This window comes from Pongo abelii, chromosome 11 (genome assembly GCF_028885655.2).
Source record: "Pongo abelii isolate AG06213 chromosome 11, NHGRI_mPonAbe1-v2.0_pri, whole genome shotgun sequence".
NCBI classification, from domain to species: Eukaryota; Metazoa; Chordata; class Mammalia; order Primates; family Hominidae; genus Pongo; species Pongo abelii.
In genome coordinates this window covers 107,014,360-107,032,911 of record NC_071996.2, presented here as the reverse complement: position 1 = coordinate 107,032,911, position 18,552 = coordinate 107,014,360, and the positions used below count along the sequence as shown (strand labels likewise).

General features: G+C 39.8%; 1 protein-coding gene across 2 annotated transcripts in view; it reads right to left on the bottom strand.

The window, feature by feature from the left end:
• Positions 1-907: 907 nt before the first annotated feature.
• CD28 (CD28 molecule) overlaps positions 908-18,552 on the bottom strand; it is a 32,578-nt gene continuing 14,933 nt past the window's right edge. For both annotated transcript variants that reach the window (XM_024243488.3, XM_024243489.3), the window contains exons 2-4: positions 12,963-13,319; positions 10,166-10,290; positions 908-5,152 (exon numbers count right to left, since the gene is read on the bottom strand). In XM_024243488.3, coding sequence (XP_024099256.1) covers positions 5,024-5,152; positions 10,166-10,290; positions 12,963-13,319 — 611 coding nt within the window. In that variant the 3' untranslated portion in view covers positions 908-5,023. The remainder of the gene's footprint in view (positions 5,153-10,165; positions 10,291-12,962; positions 13,320-18,552) is intronic.

The window sequence follows — 18,552 nt, the reverse complement described above, 5'->3', positions numbered from 1 at the left end:
TTGCATTTTATTTTGTTTTGAACTTGAGTTTCAAGGTACTAGAACCTTTTTACAGAACTGGGTTACACTATTTTTATTAGCACGGTAAAGGAGTGCTTATTGAGCAGATTCATTTAATGGCTGACTTTTTTTTTTTTTTTACCCATCTCGTTCCTTTCCAATTGATTTGATTTGTCTTATTGAACTATCCATGAGTAACCAGCTGAGTTCAGTCTTTCTTGGAGTAGTAAGAGACATACATATAAGCTCATCTTTTTCAAGTTTAATTACCTTTATTAAGTTTAATAAGCTTCATTTCACCAAAGAAAAGAATCAGTTTAGAGATGAACTCATTGCACACCGATTTAATTGACTCTGAGTCACCTTCAGAGTAAAATTTCAACGAAGGAAACAGAAGGTGCTACATGAATTATTAGACCAGCTCTTGTGTCTGTTGTTCAAATGCCTTTCTCTTCCCCTCCCCACAAGATGATAGGGGGGTGTGTGTGTGTGTGTGCTATTAGAGTGTTCAGCTATGATATGAGTATGACAGGTGAAGAAGTTGAAATTTTCTGTCCCCAGCATTTCCATTTGTGAGCACTTTTTGAATCAGAGCCGGAGAAGGCATTTATAGAATTTGTTGGGGGTAAAATCACCCCAGAAAAAAGAGCAGCAGGTCAGTAGTAGGATGGGATTTTAACTACAAAGACAACATTTTCAGAAGTCTTAAACTAAAGATATGTTTAAGATATAGCCAATACTCCATTAAGAGGGAATTTGGGGACTTCAATGGAAAATCAACTTACTCCTGACAGTGGCTGAGTTGGCATGACTTTTCTAACAGTATTAGTTTTCCTCACTGCACAAAAATTTCTAAAACGTAAATGAACTTATATTCATCAGATTTTCTTTCACTAGATTTGGCTGTGTATATATTTTACCTCCTGTTTTTTTAATAAAATGAATTTTTGAACTTCTTAACAGGAAAGTAGAAAATAGAACGGGCTTTCTCCCTCTCAAAGTATGATTATAACATTTAGACTGACCGTTAATTCATAAGGCCATGTAAAACTCATTCACTCCGTCAATAAATATTTATTATATACCAGGCACTGCTCTGGGCACTGGAGATACAGCAAGAAACAAAGCAAAGTTACTTGCCTCATGAAGCTTATAAACCACAAATAAATAAGAAAAATGTCTACTGTAAGAGATGGTAAAATGCTACGGAGAAAAATAAGCAAGGAAAGCAGACAGGGTGTGGGGGAGTTTAACTAGGGGAGAAGATGACACTTGAGCAAAGACCTGAAGGGTGACGAGGCAAGCCAGGTCATCTACAGAAGGACATTCTAGACAGAGTAAACAGGACATGTAAAAGCCCTGAGGTAGGAACATGCCTGTGATGGTTGAGTATTCCTGACACATTCCTATATGTCAGAAAGTATGCATATATCTATAGGAAAGAGAGACTTTCTGAGCCTCAAATGGCCTTGCAGATAACACAGACTCCCTCACCCCACCTCTTGACAGAGTCTATGTCACTCTCTTTGACCTGGATTATTAATAAGTCTATAGCAATCAAGATCCTGGTTCTGGGTCCATTATTGGCACCATCTCTAATCTCCAGCATGTAGTTGAATTTAACACTTTGGGATCAGTATCCAGGTCTGGTATAGTTCCCATCTGGCAGTGCAAATGGCTGGGATAAGGGATAAGACATCCATTTAACCATCAATACCCTCATTAAAATAGCCATGAGAACTGGTGGCTTAGTTAGTTAACCTGAGGGACTGATGGGGTCAAGGCTGAAGTTGGATCTCTCTCAAACTTCTGAGCACTCACATGACACAGAACACATAGGTAAGCCTAGCCTGACATCTCAAAGAGGTCAGCCATTGGTCTGATAAGAAATTGTGACTGAAGTCAAGCAAACAAATCAGAAATGTACCCTGCTTGAAGTGAAATTAGTATTTGAAAGTCTAGCTTTTTCAAAAAAGGCTAAACTGGAGATTTATACAAGGATTTACCCCACACCTCTTTTAAATAGCAAGTTCTATCCAAATTCATTGCCAAAGCAAAGCATATCTATTCTGAAAGCATATCTTTCTTAATACCAAAAGACAATATTAAAGTACAAATTTAAAGCAGACATATAGTAGTTTAGTAATTTTATCACTGAATATATAGAAAATAATGTACACTTGGTCTCTTTAAACTGGCATGCTTAACCCAAATAGGTGAGCTCACAATAAAAAATTACAGGAGTACCATTAATTATAAGACTCTTACAATAATAGCAGCAAATGACATTGTTTTCTTCATAACTACCATATCTGAAACTATGAAAGCATTGCTCCTACCACTGTTTTTGAACCATTTCTTGGTTCATACTAATAGTGAAAACGGACTTCCCTATATAACATTTCTTCTTTGTTTCTGTGCAGAGTGAGTAAGAAACATCTCAAGTGTGATTCATCTTTAGTAGGCCTACTTTTCCAGTCAGAAAACAAAATCATTTATTACCATAGATCAAGTCTTTCCATTTAAAAAAAAAAGTATTTATTTATTTGCCACTGCCATTTCGAAAAACTCTCCAGCTCTGTCATTTTCAAACACAATCTGATAACTTGGATTGAAGAACTCTGTGTGCCCAAGAAGCTGGCAAGTGGCACACGTGCCAGGGTAAATCCAACAGTTCTTCAGCACCCAAGTACTGCTGAGTTTGATCTTCTTGGGACTGACTAAATTCATGGAATGGAAGCCCATTTAAAAATCAACCAAAGTACAGTATTTTCTATCTGGAATCTCAAAATTCCTACTCCTCCCTTCCTTCTCACATTAAAAAAAAAAATTAAAAGACCTCTTTCTATACATAAAAGTGGGAGGTGCCCTATATTTCATTACAAGATAAACTATTTCAAGAAACAGGAAAATGATGGAAGTTAAAAGGTCCTCATATTATAGCACCTCATCCCTGCGTAGTGGGTTTAAATGTGTTACAATATTCCCCCCTTCTTAGGCTATTGCCCAGTTTAATTTTTATACATAATTTATCTATATGGCAATAACACCAATAGCTAACATTGTATGTCAGGCATGCTACTAAATGTCAGGGATAGGCAGAGACAAAGACAGACTTGGGCCATGCCCTCATGGAGATTATACTATAGGAAGAGACATTTGTGACCATTATCTCCATTTTATAGTTGAAGAACCATCATCTTAGGTGGGCAGTGACTTGCCTGAGGCTATTCAACTACTAACGAGACTTGAACCAAGTCTATGTGCCTCTAAAACCTAAGCTCCTTCAACACCTGAATTAACTGAAGCATGAACAAATGGTGAGGGCCACTGAAGGGCCATTCTTCAAGGTCCCCAGGCATATTCTAGTTGACTCAAACTGTAGGTAGAAAAATATCCATGGTCATTTCAGGGTCAGGCCTTACCCAGTCCCTTAAGAACTCTGATGCTGTCTTCAAAAGACACATTCCAAAATACTTTCCCATGTGAATGGACCTCCAAGGTACAGGAGCAGCTGAGCCCCGAGTTTTGGAGCTCTGAGCCCTAAACCACATAAAGTCCCTGTAAAGGAGCTCTCACCAGGGCACCATCTGCCTGACACCTTCTGGAAGATTGTCACCTAATGCTGGCTATCTCCTCAGCACATGGCAAGAATTTCATCATTCCATTCTATTCGTCTTCCTTCCAAAGAACCTTCTTGGGACTTATACTCTAATGAATGCTAACATCCCTTTTTCACAGTATTCTCACTTCTCCTATGGACGCTCTTTCCACAACCCACTTTGGATCTCCCCACCGACAATAAAGAGACCAACTGTGCAACCCTGAAACATATGAAGCAGGAAAGCTCCTCCTACCTGGTCTGATTGGAATGAACTGTTAGACAAATAATCCTTCACAGTACTCAAATAATTTTGTGGTTTTGTTGTTGTTGTTGTTGTTTGAGACGGAGTCTCACTCTGTCGCCCAGGCTGGAGAGCTGTGGCATGATCTCGGCTCACTGCAACCTCCGCCTGCCAGGTTCAAGCGATCCTCACGCCTCGGCCTCCTCGGCAGCTGGGATTACAGGTGCCTGCCACCAGGCCCAGCTAAATTTTGTATTTTTAGTACAGATGGAGTTTCACCATCTTGACCAGGCTGGTCCTGATCTCAAGTGATCTGCCCACCTCGGCCTCCCAAAGTGCTGGGATTACAAGCATGAGCCACTGCACCAGGTCCCATAGTACTCAAATAATTTTGATATAAAGTGACCTTATTTCCTGACATATTCTTTCTTTGTGTAGGAGAACTATTTTATTCTTTCGAAAGTATATTGTGAACATTAACACTGAAGTCTCATGACAGGGAGTGAGGAAAGCAACTTGGTTTACCTGATATTGCTTTGAGGGAATCCCTCATTTGGTCAAAATGACTAAATATGATCAGAATTCATAAAAGACAATGTCTACATATTTCTAAACTAAAAGGAAAACAGCATTAAATAGGAACTAAGTGGCTCATTTCATGAGTGGGAGACAGTGTTTTAATGGTTTTTAAATATGTCTTCCTATCCCTCCCCCTACTCTAACTTACCCCGTTTAACCCACTAACCAAAGATTAAACACACATTTAACCAAAAGGAATGATTTCCTAGCCTTTCTTCTGCAACTAAAATGTCTGTGGATACCACACTTTGCTTAACTGAGATGTGCAGGTGAGTGAGAAAGGAAAGAGGCTCCCAGAATCCACTCCCTTTTTGTTTTCTACCCTAACTTCTCAGTCAAGTCAATAAGTACATGGTAAGTTGGAATGTGGGCCATGGCACTGTAAGACTTGGCCTGTCACAGGAAATATCTTTTACTTCATTTCAGAGTCTCAAAATGATCTTGATATTTGGTCTAGTCACTCGAGAAAAATTGGCATTGGTGGCCCAACAGGGGCCTGAGGTGGCCGGCTGGAGATGAGGCGGTCATTTCCTATCCAGAGCAGTGATATTGAGCAGATGGGGGCTGCCAGCCGGCTGGCTTCTGGATAGGCGTCCGTGTCAGGAGCGATAGGCTGCGAAGTCGCGTGGTGGGGCATAGGGCTGGTAATGCTTGCGGGTGGGCCCGGGGTGGCGGGGAGTCATGTTCATGTAGTCACTGTGCAGGAGCCTGCTTCTCTTACTCCTCACCTGCAGAAAAGAGAAGTGTCAGTATGGAGGGACAATGTCATGGAAGGAGTTCTAAGACTGTGGACACAACTATTCATAATATTAACTGTCAAATGACAGAGACGCTAAAACACTAACCTTTTTTGAGCACCTTGGACTTGGGTAATGACTAATCACACCCAACTACTGACTCTTCACATTGAACTTGAAAAATCTCAAAGAAAGTATTTTAGAGAAATGCATCCCTGTTACTCTCAATGCTGTCATTTGACCTGAATTAAAAATGCACACTAATTAACATATCCACTGTTGATATGTAAATACACTTGAAGGCCCTTCCTCCTTTGACTAGGTTAAGCCTACCCACATTGTGATCTTCTTACATTAGCATTTGCTTAACAAGCTGTTTTTCCATAATTAACCAAAGAGGACTTTCAGCTCCTCCAGAGTCTGTAATAATCACAAATTTGTAAAGATGGAGTCCAAACTAATGGCAATTTACAGTTCTAGACAACTAGTACATTCCTAGGTCTTTATGGGTATGTATTTCTACACTCATCTCTCTTTCATAGGCTCGGCTCCATCAGGATGAATTTCCACCAGAAGTGAGGGAAGTAAGGGCAATAGTTTCACCCACCATGAATCTTAGCAAAACTTTTGACTAAGGGTTAGGAACATCATTTCTGGATCAATGTGATAGTAAAATTTTACATTTCTTACAAATGACCCAGAAAACATCTAAAAACAGAAAGCCACCAGATTTCTGGATTCAGAATTCTCTATTATAAAAAAAGTGCCTAGTTCCTGGCACACAGGCCAATACCTAAGTAGATAATGCTGTACATGAATGACATGATACCTGAATGAATAAATAAGTGAATGATTTCAGCCCTGGTTTTGTTTCCATACACTCCTGCCTGAGCACTTCACACCTTCCTTGTCAAAGGGGCATGAGTAAGTGCTAAAGAAAGGTTTGAAAAATACTGACCTCCATGTTACTAAACACAGCTAACATGTTTTAAGTCCTCATCTTCTTCAACTCTCAGCAGTATTCTATACTATTGATAACTCTCTTCTTTTTGTGATACTATTTCTGTTTGCCATCTATGACATCCCAGTTTTCATCCTACCTGTCTTGTCACTCCTTCCCTGCCTCCTTTGCAAGCTCATCCTTCTCTAACCAGCCGTTAGAATTTCTCACTGCTTGGTCCTAGGCCTTCTTCTCTATCCTCTTTCCCTAGGCAATCTTATCCACATTCACAGCTTCAATTACCACCTACTCACCCAAATTTATATCTCTGGACTAAACCTCAAAGCCACTCTAAACTCAACATGTCTAAAATAAAACTCAACATTTCCCCCAAATGCTGTTTTTTTAACCAGTGTTTCTCATCTGAGTGAATGACACTACCATATATACAGTTGCCCAAGGCAGACCTCCTAACCTCATCCTTGATACCTCAAGCTCCCTTAATCTCTGTCCCAGGAGACATTTAGTGAAGTCTAAAAACATTTTGGATCATCACAACGGGGAGGGATGCTACTGGCATCTACTGGGTAGAGGTCAGAGATGCTGCTAAACATCCTACAATGCAACGAAGAATTGTTTTGATTCTACATCCTTTCTGTAAATGAAAGACTAGAGCTGTCTTGAGCACAGGATCACAGCAGGGCAGGGGTGAGACCAAGGAAAAATGTCTGTCCCCAGATGAGTGTAGAAAACAGCCGATAAACTGGGAAGCATTTTTAGTACTTACTCCAACCCTGAGGACTCCCTTTGCCAAACCTCCAAGTGTCAGCCTCTGCCTCCGGACACCCAAACCAAATTATAGCTGGTAGAGAGGCCACAGCAATAAAGGTGTCTTGCTTCTCAGGTTCTTTGCATTGCACATAAAATAATCAAAGGTCTGTTGCAGTCAGCTCCCATGCTTATCCTCAAGCGATTGTCAGATGGCAGACTTACTTATTATCACCCTAACTCTAAACACAGCAGTGGGATGAAAATGACAGATGCATGGCTGGGAACAAACACCACGCAGAACCTACAGCACCCATGTGCATTGAGTATGTGTGCATATGTATGCAGGAAGTACCTACCCTATGTGTCTGTGTCATCTCCACCCCTTCAACAGTGAATGTCAGCTAATGATATGTGATTTCTGGACCATTCCTCCTTTGCCCTTCTCCCCATGCCAGCCTTACCCACTTGTTTCCTGGGAACAGCAACAATACACAGGGCATATGCAAGGTAATCTACTTAAGTACGTGGTCTTCAAGAATCTACTGGATTATTATAAAAAGCAGACACTACCTGTACACACACTATCTACATTCCTCACATTGTGATCTGCAGTGGGGAACATAATGTTTTTTAAAAAGATTTCTTTAGGAAAACGGGCAGCTTTACCAGTACAGCTGCATGAATGGAGAATTGAAAGACAGTGACAGGTGCTGGCCTGTGACAGCTTGACCAAAGGGAGCTCTTTATTTACTCAAATGTCAACATCAGGTCAAGAACTGAGATAGAATCTGCAGCTGCTCCCAGAAACCCGCTCAGCCTAGAAACCCACTCAACCCAGAACTGCCTACAGTAGCATATCATAGGCCCTCAGGAAGTTCCGGAAAACAGCAACTTACATCAAGGCACACTGCAGACCAGCCAAAAATAGGATCTCAGAAAATTACCCAGGAAATAGCTAAGCTCCAGGGATCCATAATGGCCTAGATGCCCAACTCAGCAAGGTACTTGTTGCTTAAACAGCAACAGCAGGAAAAGATGAGCCCAGAGTAAAAATACCATGTTATTCTACGAAATATAGACAAACTTGTATTTATACTCTTTTGGTAAGAGAGTACAAAGACCCAGGTTTGAGATGCAGATAAGTGGTAGTTTTTATTGGGTAACCGAATTGACTACAAGAGGCCACAAATGACAGGACTGCCCAATTCACAGGGGGTCTGTAAGACAAAGTAAAACAAAAATAAAATTTTTTAAAACAAAGCAAGATGAATCTCACTAGGAATTAGTAGTACTGCCAAGGAAAAACCCAGCGTGTCTACGATGTGTCTGAGTTGAAAGTGAACGGTTTAAATTCATTGAAAGTGAGAAGCTGCTTTTGTCCCTTTGGGTGACTCAAGTCACTCAGCAAATTGATGTCTCATTACAATAACTGACATTCTAATGAATATTTATAATAAGTTTTCAATAATGAGCAGTGTCCTCTGGCCATTGAAGGTTAAAGTAGTTCCCAAAACTACTTTCTGCAGAGCTAGTAAATTACTTTGACCTAGGTCAGCATATCACAGGGGAATGCCTTTCCTGGAGGGGTACCCAAAGGGCCACTGCACCTGGCCTTTAAGTTAGAAAGTTGAGATTCCCAATGAGAGGATTGAAAAGCCATATGGTGGGCATAAAAGCCAATGGCCAGAGATTAAGAAGAAACAAGAACTAAGAATTCTAAAAACTCTAAAATTATCAGCAAACACCACAGAGGATCAAAGCTAGAAGGTAAGTTGGATGAAGATACCAAGATCTGGAAAGATGAAAGTAGTCAACTAACATCAGAGGCAGAATTCAGGCAATATTTTACAATACCAAAGCCCCACCTTCAGGGTTGGGCAACTTGCAGAAGGCAAGCCAGGCAAATTCTTAAGATGATACCTAGTATAAAGAATTTCCAGGAACAAGCAACCACTTTTTTTCCTACCCTGCGGCAAGTACAGAGTAAGCAACAGGCAGCCTGACAAATGTCCATCTGAGCCCTAGGGTCTTCTGAACTGAAAGGAGCATGTGGGGAACAATTGAAAGGTAAGCTTTGGCAATAGGCCAAGAAGAGTCTAAAAGAATCTAAGACCAGATAATAGGAAGGCATGACTGTGGATCCAGGTCTGTACCCGCAGTCACCAAGCTGATAGTAAACAGAATGACTTCACATGATATGGCTTTCAGAAATCAATGACCCATCAATGAATTAGGTACATATATGGATTATGCCTTAAAGATGAGTATCATACTTCAGACAGACTCATTTAAATCCTTAATTTGACCTCTCTGGAGACTATCAATTCATCAATCCAATAAGCATTCATTAAGCACCTAATGTACTTAATATCAAATGGAGAATATCAAGAGAAACAGTCTTTTGGAGACTATCAAGAGAAATAGTCTTTTATCCTTGAGAATACATTTCTCATTGAAGAAATGACTCATCCATGCATGTAACTTCTAGAAAAAAAGTCAAAGACAACACGGAGTCAATACATTCTGTACCATACTATGTACCTAAGAAGTTTCTGAGTAAGAACAAGGGTCACTCAGGGGTACATTCTTAACTGTAGGTGCGCTCATCAAAATGTGTTCAAACCCAGGCCAAAAATTCAATGTTGAGGAAGGTAAAGAAAAATACACCACATTTATTACGTAAACATTTGCAAAAGTTAGTACTTCAATTCAGTGGTGAGAGCTCAGAAAATTCTAATTCCCATTATAGTTTCATAATGACAGCACCATACTTGGCCTCACATACTTCAACTGCTTCAGAGGAGAAAAAAAAATATGACTCAGATAAACAGATCTAGTTTCTTTGCTAGGTTTGAATACACAATTTCAGTAGCCAAGTTTCTCATGATTTTTGATCAAGCCAACATTGTCCATTGGCTTCAGTTGCCTAGCTTCCCAAGTTGCCTAGGTGTTTACACATATATATGCATTAAAACTGTTTTATGTGTCATAATTATATTGCAAAATGGGGAGAAGAAAGGCAACTGCTCCTAATCCCTCCACCCTAATTTGCCCATTTAGCTTCTTATTTTGCCTCACCACCTACTCAATGCCTTCTGGGAAATCTAACTCATATCAGATTTTTATATCAGATAGAGTTGAACAAGCTAAAAGAGAACCTACTCAAGCATGGGGAAAAGAAAATCATCATCCTATATTAAACAGAAAATAAACCACATAGGCAAAATTCTTGAATGTGTTCAGATTGCATGTGCAGTAGAAAAGTTACATAAAAGCAGTGCTGCTTCTCTTACCCAGAAAATAATAAAGGCCACTGTTACTAGCAAGCTATAGCAAGCCAGGACTCCACCAACCACCACCAGCACCCAAAAGGGCTTAGAAGGTCCAGGAAATAGGGGACTTGGACAAAGGTGTTTCCCTGAAAAACAAAATAGAGTGGATTAAATGATACAGGAATAGCAATTGAGTGCATTTCCTTCCTTGTGAACATCAGAGAAAAATGTGAAAGAAATAAAAATATTAAACATATCACCAGCTTAGAGTGAATAGATTTCCTCTTTGAGACTTACCCAACCCCACCACTGCCCATGATCTGGTCAGTTTTCATGACCACAGTTGAAAGCCATTACATTAGGATGGTACACTGGTAGACTTGTATTCACTTGACTTTGTGGATTCTACTGTGTGATTCAAAATGGTGACTTCCAATGGCCTTAACCTAACTTTACCCCTTTCTCCCATCAGAAGATAGTTCATCTAGACCCTAAACTGCATCCTTGGAATAAGTTAAATAATATACATGTTTTCAAGCCTTAAGAAAATCATCAGCCTAATATGGCAGTCAGAAAACTGGACTGCTAATCAGAGGATAAATCTCTAGCTCCAACCCTGTCTAATAGATTCTACAATGACAAACAAATCACTTTATATCTTTAGGAATCCAAAGGGGATGAGAAGGAACCTATAGAATTCTATTCAAAATTAGAGAAAATTAGAACCAGAAAGCATACCAAAAATCCTCTAGTCCATTGATTTTCAATCCTAGCTGCACATTAAATTATCTGAGGAAGTTTGAAAATATAATGATGTCCAGCACCCCTTCCTCAACCCATATCAATTACATCAGAATCTCAGGGCTGGAACTAGGCATTGGTATTTCTTTTAAAACCTACTCAGATTTATAATATACAGATAGGATTGAAAATTACTAAGTACAGGATCACTGGTGTCCTTCTCAGTTCTAACATAATGATATGTGTATATGTGTGTATACATATATATAAAATACTATCCTAAAGTAGCATATCATTGATATAGGAAAAAATATTTCACTCTTAGCTACAAGCAAAATAGCATAATTTTTTAACCTTTGACTTGATATAATTAAAATATTCTGTTTGGATATTATAGATATTAGAAATCTAAATGGGACTCAGCAAACAAAATATTCACATATTAATTGTCTCTATTTTGCCAGAACACAAAAGCTTATCTGCCACATTAACAGTTCTTTCCTTATTTAGTATCCTATTTTTCTTCAGCATGGCTCTGTTCTAGCATAGAAGAAAAACCATTTATTGGCATTATGCTAGGATTCAGTACAAAACTGAACATATATGTTTCTTATTATCATTCCACAAAAAGGAAAAGCTATGATATATCCACAAAGTATACCAAAAAATCAAATTTTACTTGTTGCTACCAATACTGTATTCTTCTGAGTTGGGGAATCATGATTTTTCTCCCTAACATTTAGGCAGAACATAACGTCAACAAAAGCTCAGTAGACTTATTTTCACTAATTCACAAATACTGCTTAATAGTTGTACTGAGTTTTTGACTATGAAAAAGTTAGGTGACTTATCCAAGATCGCAGAGTTGATTAACAGCAAATTTTATGTCCCCCGATTTCTAGTCCAGCATTCTTTGTATATTTTAGAAAATGGAAAGGTATGGGCTGGGCGCGGTGGCTTACGCCTGTAATCGCAGCAGTTTGGGAGGCCCAGGTGGGCAGATCACGAGGTCAGGAGATTGAGACCATCCTTGCTAACACGGTGAAACCCCGTCTCTATTAAATAAAGTACAAAAAATGGCTGGGCGCGGTGGCTCACGCCTGTAATCCCAGCACTTTGGGAGGCCAAGACGGGCGGGTCACGAGGTTAGGAAATCGAGACCATCCTGGCTAACAAGGTGAAACCCCGTCTCTACTAAAAATACAAAAAATTAGCCAGGCATGGTGGCGGGCACCTGTAGTCCCAGCTACTCAGGAGGCTGAGGCAGGAGAATGGTGTGAACCTGTGAGGCGGAGCTTGCAGTGAGCAGAGATCGCGCCACCGCATTCCAGCCTGGGCGACAGAGCAAGACTCCCTCTCAAAAAAAAAAAAATTAATTAATTAAAATAAATAAATAAATATACAAAAAATTAGCCAGGCATGGTGGCGGGCACCTGTAGTCCCAGCTACTCGGGAGGCTGAGGCAGGAGAATGACGTGAACCTGGGAGGCGGAGCTTGCAGTGAACTGAGATCCCGCCACTGCACTCCAGCCTGGGCGACAGAGCGAGAGTCCGTCTCAAAAAAAAGAAAAAAAGAAAAAGAAAAGAAAGGAAAGGAAAGGAAAAGAAAGCAGGAAGGAAGGAAGGAAGGAAGGAAAAAGAAAATGGAAAGGTACTTTTACAGAGGAAGATTATGGAGCACAAAAAAAGAATTAATTAGAAATAGAACTGGGTCTTCCTGAGTCTTAACCCATTACACTCAGCTGTTACTTGAGGGCACCTGGGCTTACATTTTAATGGTAACCTCTTTTCTGCCATGATCCACTCGAATGGAGAAAAATGATCTGTTCCCACATGAGGTAACTTCATCACTTACTCTCCCGCTCAATGTCAGCAAAGGAAAATAAAGATATTCAAAATATAACCTTGAATCTCCTCTACAGTAAAGGGAAAAAATTTTCTGAAAACATTATTTGTCTTTGTTAGTATCAAATCACTTAGGCCTTGTTCCACCCCACCACCGACCACGACCCAGTTTTCAGGACTGCATTTGAAAACCATTACTTTAGGGTGGTACACTGGTAAAGTTGTATGTTACCTTTCACATGGATAATGGTTCCATTGCTCTTCTCATTGTCTAGGTAAGGAGGAGGATACATGACTTCAATTTTGCAGAAGTAAATATCTGTTTGGTTAACATACAAATTCTGGAGGTAGAATGTCACTGATTCATTGCCCAATTTCCCATCACAGTTGAACCCCGTTTTTGAGTAAACCTGCAGCTGCTGGGAGTAATTCCCATACACAACACAGACTTCCACAGCACTATCCAGTCCTTTATGAAGGGATGCCCGGAACTCCCTTGAGAAGAGATTGTAGGAATACTTGCAGCTAAGGTTGACCGCATTGTCGTACGCTACAAGCATGGGCGACTGCTTCACCAAAATCTTGTTTCCTGGGGGAAAAAAAATCATTTGCTTAGAACAAGAATATACGGATAATTTTTCTTCCTGAAAGCAAAATATATTAATTAACTAAATGAACAGATCTCCAGCAAAGGTTTTCTCTTGGCAGAAGATGTAGGACCTCTTCAGGGGATAATTATACTGAGAGTTCAAAAGTTAACATTTCAATATTATTTTCATCCTCTTTTGAATGGAACAATGGAGCATGTTTTCACCCGGAAGGCAGTACATGGCTTTCTGTTAGCATTGAGCACCACAGTTAGGCACTCACAATTTTTAAATCTATATTCCTAAGACATTAATATTAATCATGCATTGGGCCAATTTCCTGACTGATATATTTGGAGATGGCTTTACTGCCTGACACAGACACACAAATAGAGCTGTTTCTTTGTTTGTTTGTTTGTTTTTGAGACAGAGTCTTGCTCTGTCGCCCAGGCTGAAGTGCAGTGGTGCAATCTCAGCTCACTGCAACCTCCACCCACCAAGTTCAAACAATTCTCCTGCCTCAGTCGCTTAAGTAGCTGGGATTACAGGTATGCACCACCACACCCAGCTAATTTTTCTATTTTTTTAGTATAGACGGGGTTTCACCATGTTGGCTAGGCTGGTCTCGAACTCCTGGCCTCAAGTGATCTGACCGCCTTGGCCTCCCAAAGTGCTGGGATTACAAGCATGAGCCACCACGCCCAACCTACAAATAAATTTGTTTTTAAGTTGTGATACAGGTTTTTGTAAAGGAATTAAAATATTTTGAAACATTTTTACTTTGCTTATTGCCCATTCCAAGAGTGGGACGAAGAGATAAGAAAAAATATAACCCAAGAGTTTGCTTTAATTTGTTTTCCACACCAAATTCAGAGAATAGCCTCCCCAAGAAATTCATAGATATATTCCCTTAAATCATGAAAGGTGAAAGACTCCAGAGGGGAGTTATCTCTCTGGTCCATCGTCTACCTTTACTGCTATCCCAATAAAAGGTCAAAGAATCTGGAGACCATTTAGTTCAATCTTTAAAAGCAAAGAACCTGAAACTAGTTTATCAACTCCATAAGGGAAGAGAACACATTGATCTCATTACCCATGGTATCCTCATTGTTGGCACATGACAATATTATTTCTCTTTTTTCTTTTCTTTTCTAATGACTGTATAAGGCCTAGAAACATTAGCTGGTTTGTCTGAAGTCACCAAACAAATGGCGAGCAAAGCCAGAACTAAAACCCAAGTTGGCTACGACCACCTGAGAAATAGACCACGGAAGCACTGAGAAACTGAGAATCAACTTTGCAACCAAGACACCTTCCAAAATTTTTCTTTTTTTTTTTGGAGACGGAGTTTCGCTCTTGTTGCCCAGGCTGGAGTGCAATGGTGCGATCTCAGATGACTCCAACCTCCGCCCTCTGGGTTCAGGTGATTCTCCTGCCCCAGCCTCCCAAGTAGCTGGGATTACAGGCATGCACCACCATGCCCGGCTAATTTTCTGTTTTTAGTAGAGACGGGGTTTCTCCATATTGGTCAGGCTGGTCTCGAACTCCTGACCTCAGGTGATCCACTGCCTCAGTCTCCCAAAGTGCTGGGATTACAGGTGTGAGCCACTGCGCCCGGCCCTCAAGAATTTTTCTAAAACAACAAACCACTTTGTGTCTTTGATTCAAATTTCAATGCAAACAAAAGCATTTTTTGGCTCGTTTTGGGGTATGTTAATAATTATTTACCTACTTGCATTTCTTTTAAGTTTATTTGAAGCAACATCCCGTATACCCACACTGAAGAGACAAATACAATCAGATTCATTTTTAAATGAAATTTACAATTTAACTGAATTTGAATTCATATACACAGGTGTTTTGTTTTGGTTTTGGTAAGAAGGGAATGGCATAGAACTAAATTAATAGTAACTTTTTGTCTCCTGTATAATCAATAATGCTGGCTGGGCATGATGGCTCACACCTTTGTGATCCTAGCACTTTGGGAGGCCAAGGCGGGAAGAATGCTTGAGCCCAGGAGTTCAAGACCAGCCTGGGCAACATAGAAAGAACCCATCTCTACAAAATTCTTTTTAAAAAATCATTACTGGCTTTATATCAATAACTTTAAAATGAAAAAATATCTGTGCCCAAGTCCTCCCCCTTCTGGAAATTCTGATTTAATTGGTCTAGGCTGGGGGGAAGGATTGATACTAAGTTTTTTTTCTTTATTTTAGATAATAACTTTATTGAGATATAATTCAGGTACTATAAAGTTTGCTGTTTTAAAGTGTAAAATTCAGAGATTTTTTAGTATATTCACAAATTTATGAATGAATCACCACTATCTGATTCCAGAACATTTTCATTACTCCATAAAGAAATACCATACCCATTTACCATCACCCTACTTCCTCCCTCCCTTAAATCCCTGGAAACCGCTAATCTACTTTGGCCCTATGAATTTTCCTATTCTGGACCTTTTTTATAAGTAGAATCATACAATATGTGGCTTTTTGTGTCTCACTTCTTTCACTTAGCATAATGTTTTCAAGGTTCATACATGTTGTAGCATGCATTAAAACTTCACTCTTTATAGCCAAATAATATTCCATTGTATGGATCTACTACATTTTGTTTTTCTATTCATCACTTTTTGACTATTATGAATAATGCTGCTATGAGCATTTGCATACAGATTTTTGTGTGGACATATGTTTTCAACTCTCTTAGGTATTTGCCAGCAGTAAAATTGCTGGGTCATATGGTAACTCTATGTTTAACTTTTTGAGGAACTGTCAAACTGTTGCCAAAGCAACTGAACCATTGTACATTCTCACCAGCAGTGAATGAGGGCTCCAATTTATCCTCACCCTTGACGACACTTGTCATTGTCCATCTTTTCTATTATAGCCATTCTGGTGGGCATGAAGTGATATCTCATCATGGTTTGATTTGCTATTTCTCTGATAACTAATGATGCTAAGCATCTTTTCATGTGCTTATTAGCCATTGGTCTATTCTTTTTAGAGAACTCTCTATTCAGATCATTTGCCCATTTATTAACTGGTTAGGCTATTTATCTTTTTATTATTGAATTATTAGAGTTCTTTATACATTTTTTATACTTTTTTCTTTTTATTTTTACAGAGTCTCACTCTGTCACCCAGGCTGGAGTGCAGTGGCATGATCTTGGCTCACTGCAACCTCTGCCACCCAGGATCAAGCAATCCTCCTGCCTCAGCCTCCCGAGTAGCTGGAATTGGAGGTGACCACCATCACCCCCAGCTAATTTTTATATTTTTAGTAGAGATGGGGTTTCTCCATGTGGGCCAGGCTGGTCTCAAACTCCTGACCTCAGGTGATCTGCCTGCCTCAGACTTGATACAAGTTTCTTATCAGATATGTGATTTGTAAATGTTTTCTCTCATTATGTGGATTGTCTTTTATATTATCTTAAAAGTTCCCCCACTTGATTCTAATATTCAGTTGGGTTGAAAGCCACTATGGCCTAGTGGAATTCACCTGACAACATCTTTAGAATCACCTGGAAAAATCTAAAAGCCTTTGGTTTTCCAAGGCCAATTAAATCAGAATCTCTAGGTATAGGACCCAGGCATCCATTCATATTTTTTAAGTTTCTCTAGTAATTCTAGATGGCAGTCAAATTTGAGAACCAGTGGCCTAACAGAGGAAAACTAACTTCTTATCCTCAAATCGGCCTCCACAGGTTTTTCCAACCTCATTTCCTCAAACCAAAGCCCTCCTAATTAGACCATTTAAGCCAACATCCCAAGAACACACTGTGAGCATTCCTACCTCCATGCTTTGTCTACTAACTCTTTGGCACAGAGCACCACTCCCTTCTCAGGTCTCAAAATGATTACTATCTGTATCGCTCACTTGACATTTGGTCGAGTTCTACCTTTTAAACAACTCTTGTTTCACATGCTTCAATTTGCTTAGCTTTGGATTCATGTGCATTTCCCCTAGGCCCCTGGTTTCCAAGTCTCTTGATAGAAAGGACCACATGTTATGCTTCTTTACATAACACAGTATGACTAATAGACTCTCATTAAATAATTGTTGAGTGAAAGATGGTGATTCGGCTGTATTGTTATCAGCAGCTAGGTTTGACTACCATCTCATTAAATCCTTTTTGGAAACCTGTGTCAACAACTTTAACTTCACTTATTATTTGTTCCACAAATATTTTGCAAAAGCACTGAAAAGTAAACATGCAAAGAATCAAAAAGTTTGACCTGTCTTAATACAAACATCCAATTTGTTTTTTTGTTTTTGATTTATTTTGTTTGTTTCCTTTTTTTACTTAGAAGGAGTCATTAGGTCAGTTCTAATTGGAAGAGCAACCAACTCCAGCAAGCAATGCCTGCATCTCTCCTCCTTTTCAGAGAGTGAGTGCAGGTTAGGCATTTGTATTCTGCTTGCTCACCACCCTGAGAATTGTGTTTCTATTGCTAATTATTTGGATTCTGTTTTAATGCACATTCAAATTCTTCCTGATCTGCCTTTGTGAGCTGATTTAAAGAAAAAGATGAGAATGAGAATAGGACTTCTTTGTGGAGATAAAGGGAGTGTGGGTGGGCTGGAGAGAAACCCCAGATGCCTCCCCAGTTTGACTCCCTCTCCCAGCACACACAGTGAGGTGGAGAGAGGGAAGGGAGAGAGAGGAAGGAAGAAAAGCTGTGGCATCTAGAGTCCAGTGGTTTGCTGAATATGTCCTGTCTAACTCAGGGTGTGACATGTTCCTAAGATGCACATGGGAAAGAAGAATTGATTTCCCAAAAATGAATGCTGCTCAATTCCTGTCCTAGGGCAGCTCATGATCTGATGGGGAAGAAAGATGTAAATAGACCCTACTTTAAACATAGTGACACAGTGATCTGCACAAAACTTCCGGGGGCAACAGGGAAACCAGCTAAGGATCTGAGGAGATGACTGCTGACCTGAGTCCTGAAGGATTATGCATACATGGATTTGACCAACTTTTACTAAGTAAAAGTTAGCCTGGCTAAGATGTGTTTTTGTGTTGGGGACTGGGGTGAGGTGGGAGAGTGTGTGTTTGGCTGGGGTGAGTTAGGGGACTGTGGGGAGGATAAGACAAAGAGAGAAAAAGAGTAGTCTGGGCAAGGGAGATGAGGAGGGTAAGAAAGAGTGTGGCAGACTTAGGGAATTACAGCTACCTTCTTTTTGCTGGGCCATGAGTTATGAAAGACAAGATTGTCAGAGCAAGCA